General features: G+C 38.6%; 1 protein-coding gene across 3 annotated transcripts; it reads right to left on the minus strand.

Moving 5' to 3' along the window:
* Window positions 1–45: 45 nt before the first annotated feature.
* On the minus strand, window positions 46–8756 carry matk (megakaryocyte-associated tyrosine kinase). 3 transcript variants are annotated; one of them, XM_067512186.1, is made up of 13 exons: window positions 8425–8756; window positions 8248–8293; window positions 7331–7444; window positions 7105–7220; window positions 6580–6727; window positions 5144–5237; window positions 4918–4983; window positions 4639–4738; window positions 4390–4474; window positions 3675–3748; window positions 3340–3535; window positions 2730–2816; window positions 46–1318 (listed from the first exon to the last, which is right to left on the minus strand). In XM_067512186.1, the coding sequence occupies exons 3-13, from the start codon at window positions 7442–7444 to the stop codon at window positions 1091–1093; spliced, it is 1308 nt and encodes a 435-aa protein (XP_067368287.1). In that variant the 5' UTR covers window positions 8248–8293; window positions 8425–8756; the 3' UTR covers window positions 46–1090. The 3 variants fall into 3 exon arrangements, with proteins under 3 accessions (XP_067368287.1, XP_067368286.1, XP_067368288.1); XM_067512185.1 differs by having other exon boundaries at window positions 6508–6727; window positions 8425–8755; XM_067512187.1 differs by lacking the exons at window positions 6580–6727; window positions 7105–7220; window positions 7331–7444; window positions 8248–8293; window positions 8425–8756 and adding an exon at window positions 5333–6482.
* Window positions 8757–8907: the final 151 nt, after the last annotated feature.

Below are 8907 nucleotides of genomic sequence, written 5' to 3' on the forward strand. Positions count from 1 at the left end.
AGGAATAAGACAACAAATCCCATGAAAAGACCAAAGCTAACAATGTGACTAATAAATATGTTTTTATTGTTTTGGACAATAATAAAAATCAATTGCACAGAGTAATACATCATTTCATGCTGGGGTTAGACAGTCAATACTTATTGAAGGAATCCATTCATTTTAGTTTTGGTATTATGGGTGTTTTGTTGCCTATAATAAAATACGTGACTAGACTCACCCTTTAAGCTCACTGAACAGTTAAGACCATGTTGCTTCCTCTGGTATGTCACTACTATACTTTCCAGACATCACAAATAGTATTTGTGTGTGCATTATCAGGTGAGATAGTTTTTAAAAGTGTGGTGTTCTAGTGCTTTGGCTCCACAAGAAGAGTCTCTGTGTATATAGGCACAGTGGTGCTTTGGGCAACATGTTGGCAGGAGCATATTAACACGCTCTTAGCAGCAAAAGTAACATGGTGAGCAGGTGTTTTCCATATCCCAGTCTCATGTAGGTACGCTAAACATTTGCTACTTAGCTGATCAGCCTCATGGCGGTAGATAATCAAATGTAAAGCTTCACAGAGAACAGCTTTCATCTCAATGGAAAGAGGAATATTCGTAAAACAAATCATGACAACCCATCCAACATTTGCTGCAACATTACATTCAAAACTACAATTCTCAACATGCTGATGGCACTGAGGGAGAAGTCAGGACATCATCAAAGTCTGTGAATTATGCCCTTGGGAACATGAATGTCTGTACAAGATTTCATGGAAATGTATGCAGGTGTTTTAGAGTTATGTCGCTCTGGATCAAATTGGTGGATGTGGTCAAAAAGTCATATGAAAAACTCTTTGCTCAGACCCATTAAAGCAAAGTTTATTATGATAATGGCTTTAACAATTAAACCATTAGCTGGTAACCAGAGTCACAGAGCTATCATCCCTTGGACTGGGTCAAAGTTGTGCAGCTGAACTGAGCACTAGAACATTTACACCATTGGTCCATCTTGTGTGATACACACCATCACAGGTGGAGGACATATCTGTGTGTGGACTATATCAGCACTTCATCCAGTGTGAATTCAGGACTCCCAACTATGATCAACATCCAGATCCTGACCTGATCTCACCCTGAGGCTCTGACCCAGGACCAGGAGTGCATTTACCTATTTCCTGCTCAAGTTTCTCCCTCAGTTTGTGGAAGGCGGGCCGTTTGCGTGGCTCCTGCTCCCAGCAAACCCTCATGAGGGCGTAGGCACCGGGAGGACAGTCTTCTGGAGCCTCCATGCGATAACCCCCCTCTACTTTCTCTTTCACCTCCATCAGAGGCTACATGAAGAGAAAAATGAGAGAGGAATGAGGCAGTGGGGACAGAGTTTGTTTGTGAATACTAACTAAGGTTTTATGAGTCTGGCTATTTTGGAAATAAAATAAAACAAAATTAATCAAACACATCCAGATCACAATACGAGAAATTATTTAAAATTAATTATTAATCATAAACACGCACACACAAAGTTCTCTCTCTCTCTGACAGCAGAAAACAAATGATAAGGTGTAGAGTTTAATTGAGGGTAAAATAAACTTAATCCAAATATATCAACCTGTGAATGCGTTAAAGAGGCCGTAATTATGAAGTAATTATCCACATTTAAAGAGACACCAGCTGATGTGAGGTGAAAAAGACACACACACACACACACACACACACACAAGGCTGAGTGTGAGAATCATCCCTTCTTTAATGCTGCATGAGCCTGTCCTCATAGAAACCCCAGCCAAGACACAAATCAGCACTGACTGTCACAAATGCTGCTGCGTTAAGGTGGCATGGCTTCTTCTTCATGCCCCTTTTATCATACGTTTTGTTCTTTACAATAGAGTTAAAGTCCAACTTCTTCCTTCTACTAACACAAACAGTTCAGAAATCAGTTTACACACTAAGAGCAGTGAGATGATGCCCTGTTACAATGCACAGTGAGCTGCCTCTCTGTGCTGAACCACACTGATGCACTACCATGGTCTGAGTGGCCTGTAGTCAATCCACTGAGGATGGCCTAATGACAAATCAACCCCTGCGCTTTTCCAGTGACACACTTGCAATGCAATAGAAATATGAGTCCTTCAATTATGTAACAAGTCTGATACTCTTTACTGGCAGTTTGAGCTGTGAGGGAGGACAGCAGATGACAAATATTCATCAGAAGTCAAGTCTGTTATAAGGTGATCTTTCTCAACACCAGCCTACATAAACAAGTAAGATACAAACAAGATAGCCTACGCTTACTCAGACAAAAATACATTGCAGGTGTTTGACTATGTAGGTTTCAAACTTCAATAAGGTAATATAACTCACATTAATTAAATCTGAAGTGCAAAAGATAAAATAAGTAATAAGGTAAATAAAACTAAATCTGGAGCTAGAAAATCCGATTAGTCCACCGTGTAAACCTCCAAGCAATTCATTTATTTTTACATTTTGGTTGTGTTATAGATTTCCAAACAAGTTATGAAGTGTTAACTTGTGAGCATTAGAGCTGCTGCAAGCTGATTCTGTTAAGTTGGGGAAAGCACAGGCCCTTTCACCTGTTTCAGCTTGTTTCAGGCCTTTATGCTTAACTAATTTAGCTTACCATAAAATAGTATTAATCTTAAAAAAATAAATAAATGTGATAAGCATATTTCCAAAAGATGTTGAACTACTGACACAGGCAATAAACAGAGTTAGGGTTATACATACAATCTTGGGGTAAGGTTGACGACCATAAGAGAAGATTTCCCACAGAAGAACACCGTAGCTCCAAACATCAGACTTTGTAGAGAATTTCTGCATAATGGGAACAAATGCATGTAAATATATATATATATATATATATATATATATATATATATATATATATATATATATATATATATATATATATATATATATATATATATAAACTGAAACCATTCTTTGTGCGGGTTATAAAATGTTATACACTCTAACTTCCTGAGGAATTAAAGAACCAAATAAGATATGAATAAGATTTTTGCACCATCCTGGTCCTTGTTAAAGGATTGTTACTGATTATACAGCATTATACAGCATTCAGAGATGATTAATGAAGCAAATATTGGAACAAGCAAAAACTGAATTAAATCTGAAAAATTAAGCCATGAATTGTTTTATTTTACTTTCAAATTACATTAACTATCTGTGTTAAAGCTAAATGTTGTAACAAGTTAATAAGATAATAACCGCATAACAACAAATTTTTTTTATATTTATTTACTAAATGAAAGTGTTGTGTTGAAGGCTCAAAGAGTAGGACATTACAGTTCAATTCAGATAGTAAGTGAAAACCAACCTCTTTCTTCAGAGCCTCAGGGGCAGTCCATTTAATAGGTAGTTTGGCCTTATCTGACACCTTAGAGTCCAACTTGGTCAGGCCAAAGTCGCTGACCTTGGCCACGTGATCATCAGAGACCAGGACGTTACGAGCGGCCAAATCTCTGTGAACCAGCTTCTTAGACTCCAAGTACTCCATCCCCTCACACACATCCCTGCCCACAAACATACAAATGCATGCCAATAGTTACCATTTAAATTTCATACAACACAAAATTAAAGACACAAGAAAGAGTAATGCAGTTGTAGAGACCATTTGAACCATTATAGACGATTTTTGATGTTTGGACTCACAGTGCAAAGTGGAGTAGCTGAACTGAGTTTACAACCGAACGTCCCCTTGTTCTGAGAAAGTTAACAAGGTTTCCCTGCAACACAAAAACACATATTAAATTTTGTGAACAGGGACCTATAAGAGCATCTCTAAGACAGTCTGTGAGCAATAATACACTTAACAAGAACCAGTGACACTGTGGTGCCACAGCATAACATAAGGAAAACACGTTTAATCATCACCTACAGGAAAGATTTCATACTAATATAGTTAAAGATGAGTCACCAGGGGACTTCTGGATTTTAGTGAAATGTCATTAAAATTGGGAAACCCTGAATCTGACAATGGTTGAAGCTAAATATGACTACCTAAAATCAAAATTAAACCACTCTAGTGAACAAAAGTTCAAATAACTATTCTTTTCTCACAAACCACTTATGTTGAATTATCATAGGAAAAGCAGATTTAATTTTTACAGGTGAGCTTTCTGTTCAGGCAGAGGGTTTCCTTGCAGCTGGAAACACATCTGAAATCATTCTGGTCAAGCAGTGCCAACAAATGGGGCTTCAACTGCTCCATGTGGTTTTATTTTGGGCTGCGCTGTTACATAACAACAGAGTTTCAGTCTACGCTCATTATTTATTTACTGTTACCTACTTGTATAATTATATTCTTGATATAGGAACATATATTATCTACTCTGAGAAAAGTAGATAAGTCAAGTGTTCACTGTACCTTACTCATGAGCTCTGTGACAATTTGAAGACCTTTGTGAAGAATGACACCCAACAACCGCACCAGGTTTTTATGCTGCAGCTTCCTGGATGAATTTAATTTAATAATTAAATGAGCGACAGCAAGTAATAAAATGATGTGATCTGCTACACAGATACTGTACAGCACATGCATACTGGTATTATCACTATGAGATAAAAACGAAGAGCAGTCAAAACAAATTCAACATGATGAAATCCTCAGACTCACGTCATAACTGTGGTCTCCTGCAGAAAGGCCTGAGCCGTAACATCACATTTAATAGTTTTTACTGCCACCCTCTGGCCCATATAGTCTCCTTCATACACAGCTGAAGATGAGAAACAGGCAACGTTTTTTTTTTTATCAGAGTATTTCCTCACTAACTACAACAGCCTTTTTACTTCTTCTGGAATACGTACCATTTTTTTAATTCGAACTCTTAGACAGCTACATTAAGACAGGCCATTTCAAAGAAGAAGAGTAGAGAAAGAAAAAAAAAAGACTTACCACCAAACTCCCCTTCTCCAATGTTCTCTCCTAGTGTGAGTTTTGTAATGTCCAGCAGCCAACCAGCTGGAGAGGAACGAGACATGAAAAACACATTAAATCTGTGATTTACCAGTTTGATAATCATTATTGCATTAAATTATTTCACAGAATCATCTTGTTCAGTCCTACACCAAAGACACACGGGTTGTGGAGATAAAGTTTTGTTCAGACACGTCAAACTTACTCTTAGACAGCTCCAACTCAGCTGACTTAGTTCCTTGTTTCTGTTTGGGCTTCAGAAGAATTGTAGCAATTGAGCCTTTGTTGTTTGAGTAGAACTGCAAAGATTAAAACACAATAACACATGTCCATCAAACACAGTTATTAATAGTATTTTATTTGTAACAGAGGAGTTCCTCTAGTTTGGTCTTACCTGTGTTCTGAAGAATATAGTAACTGCTTTGCTTTTATATATAAGGCTTATAAACGAGCAGCACATTGCTGTTTTCTGAAGCTCTAGAGAGAATATCGAGTTCATTGACACACTGACACAATGCAACTGAGGGGGCGTTGTGTACTCAGGAAGACATTTGAACATTGTGGTCAGGGCTGTGAATTGATGAGAGTACATACAGTAGAGCACTGCAGACAATATGGAGAGATACTCTGGCCCATTGCTCTAAGTTACAAAGTACAAACTGAATTCATGTGTTCATCTGCAGCGTCACATTAAGCCATGTTTTATACGGTAGACAGTCTCAAGCATAAGTACAGAAAAGCTGTGTATAAAGTGATGCCACTCAAACATTTATCGGAACTTTCCTCACTGTGTTTCTCCGCAGCACCTCTCAGTGAGCCCCTCTGACTAAGACCTGAAGACATCTGTGGCTTGCTGATAAGATGCTGCAGAACAAGAGCTGCCATCTTTGTGCTGGCTATCTCCAGCTCTCACTGCACCAAAGCTGCTGGTGCACCATCACACAAACAGGCGAAAGACAGATAAGCAGTGCAAGGGCTGGTTTTCCTGTAACTGTTTCAGTTTGAACTATATATATATAAATATATTTTAGTCTGCTGTCAGTTAAAATGTTATACTGCTTTTTGCAGGCTGGCAAACACTCACAGCAGACAGAGTTGCGCTTTCTCACATGGATTACATATTCTGCTTTGTCTGTTTCTTCTCATTCATGTCCACCTTGACTTTGCTGACTTTCTTATATAGACATAATTTCCCCCTTTTTAAAATGTGTGTTCACTGTCCTGTTGGCTAAAACTTGGCTGGAAATGTTTTCAGTCTGTCTCTATATCACTTGGGTTGAGAGTGGACTTCTACTGAGTTTTTATGAAGACATTCATGGTCCGCAGAGGATGAATCCCACCAGCTTTGGTGACTCCCTTGATTTTTGAGATTGTTATTTGTGGTTTTTCATCAAAAACATATTCATATCAGCCCCTGCTGTGCTTTGTCTTCAACGCTGATTAAAAAGATGCCGTTGGTATTCACGGTCTCGCAGATGACTGTGTTGAATAGTCACTCTCAGGCTTTTTGTTATGATAATATTCTTCAAGAGTAAGAGCAAAATGCTAAGTATGTCTACCTTCTCTTACCTCTATCATGTCAATAAGGTTGTAGAAATACTGTGTGTTATCAATGGTCAGTTTGTTGTCCTGGTAAATCACCCGATAGTGGATGACTCCTCCAGAGACACTGACACACAGGACATAGTCGCCGGGATGGCGGATGGATTCTCGCACCAGGAACAGGCCGTCCTCGGCTGGCTGCAGCTTACCCACTGCTTCTGGCCCAGAGATCTTCCCATGAAACCAACTGATAAAAGACATCATGAGATGACCCACATTACAAAAACCCCACAACAATCTATGAGCTTGTCGTTAACAAATCATGTTGATACAATGAGCATGTGGGATCCTAAACAAGTCTCATGAAGTGAATGTATTGAACTAGTGAAAATTCATAGGCTAATAAATAAATAAAATAAAAAAAGCTGGCCTGATTAATCTTTCTGAGACTAAATGTGTTTCACATGATCAACATCAGCCCACAGTGTTAACAGGATGCATAAATAACAGCTAAATTTAGGATTTAGTACGCCTTTCTGTCACACTCATTTTGCAGGTGAACATTTGTAAAAATAAAGGTGCGAAAAAAACGTAAATGTGTACAAGTTGCAAGAGAAGACGTACGGCATGAGGCTGAGCCTGGGGTCGACACGTAGAGCGTCTCTTTCACGAACACTGCTGGAGTTTATGAGTCCTTCCTCTCCTGAGGTGTTGTGTCTTGCCTTATAATAACCCTTCCTCTGCAAAAGTACAAATGCAGTGTCACATGAATTGGTGACCACTGACAGAGCTTTGGCTAAAAGATCAGTTGCTCAGTGTAAATAGAAATGTCATTAAAACATGGCGTTACCGGGCTTATGTCAACAATAGTCAGGATGTCTCCTTTGTTGTACACCAGCTCCCCAGATCTGGGCTTTCTGTGGTCCCCCTTGGCTACACACTGCGTACCGGCAGGCCAACTCATCTGAGGGGCAAGGAACAGGAATGAAAGAGAATTCGACCCTGGATCTCAGAGTCAGCCTTACATACTGTACCAGGCTTTAATAACCATATTAAACAGCAGCACATGATGATTACTGGCCCAGTAACTGGATTACTGGATTATTTGGTTTAAGTTTAAACAGGAGCATTTACTTCTAAAGAAAGTATCTTGAAAGGAAATCTAAACTTAAACCCATGTAAAGTCAACATAATAGTCATGAATTTTTATATTACACTTTCGTCTTGAATAGCGAAATGTTTCCAACCAAGAAAGAAAGAAGTCCAGATGACATGACTCAACCTTGGGATAACTAAACCTGGAAGACTAAGTACCTTCACAGACACAGACTTCAGATTTTAAAAGTGACTAGATTTTCATTTAATTGGAATTAAGACATTTGAGCTGTAACTTTTAATAAAATCTCTTTCACCTAGAATTAGTGCCCAAGCCCATAGTTCTGATACATTCCTGCTTTTCCCAAGTTACTAAAAAAAAAAAATCACAACGAAAGTTTCAGTGTTTGTTATTGTGTCTCTTTGGACACTTCATGTTTGACCAGACACTTGCAGAAATACACATAGTATACATAATATACATATCAGACATGACTATTTGAATGTAAAAAAAAAAAAAAAACTTGACAGAATTAACTTCAGATTGCAGACTAGGTTTTTAATTTTTAGTAAAGTCACAGCTACTTATAATGTACCACAGCAAAGGAAAATGAATCGGCATGTTTTTTTTTTTTAATCCAGCCAGTCATCTTGTTGTACACATGGGCCTACCTTTGTCACGAGCAGAGCAGCAGTGTTGGATATTTCTGTTTAACTCCTGTCAAAGAGAAATATTTATCTGAATAACAAGATAACATTTGTGTATAGGTTTGTTATTGTCCCTATATGCAAAGGTCTTATTATGGACACTGATGTTGGCTTCTGCCGATCAAACTAGTGCAAACATACCAAAACATTAGGATGAGAAGCAGGTAAAAAGCTGAATCGGTCGTAGGCTTCTGCTTCTGAGCAAACGCCTGAAGAGAAGCGGTGTGAATGTTTCAGTATCTGCGACGTTGTGCCAGATGTTGACCGTCTTTTCACACCTGCGAGAAAACAGCCCGAGGACCACCTGCAGTCATGTGCAGCTGCCGTTCCTCTTTGTTTAAGGCAGCGGTGACATTTTCGGCCAAATTTCTTCATTAAAACTTAGCAGCAGCCGACTGTGTATATTCCTGTGTCAGACACCAGAGCTGAAATCCATCTGAATAGCACTTCCTCAATGTCCGGGAAAATGATGATCGGCGACGCAAGAAGTGACGCTGAAGGTGGCACACACGACTTCTTAATTTTTTTATTTATTTTTTTTAAATCACGTCTCTTAATTTATAAACTGGCTGAAATTTAACAAAGACACACACACAGACACACACACCAAAACTGGAGACAAAA

Source organism: Channa argus, chromosome 8 (assembly GCF_033026475.1).
Source record: "Channa argus isolate prfri chromosome 8, Channa argus male v1.0, whole genome shotgun sequence".
Lineage (NCBI taxonomy): Eukaryota > Metazoa > Chordata > Actinopteri > Anabantiformes > Channidae > Channa > Channa argus.

Bases quoted from the DNA above. Each gene is read 5' to 3' on its own strand.
- matk (XM_067512185.1), bottom strand. From the start codon at position 7,444: ATGAGTTGGCCTGCCGGTACGCAGTGTGTAGCCAAGGGGGACCACAGA. The intron at 5,238-6,507 runs GTAAGAGAAGGT...TAATCTTTGCAG, and splicing joins ACCTTATTGACATGATAGAG to TTCTACTCAAACAACAAAGG. The intron at 2,817-3,339 runs GTTGGTTTTCAC...CCCATTATGCAG, and splicing joins CTGAGGCTCTGAAGAAAGAG to AAATTCTCTACAAAGTCTGA.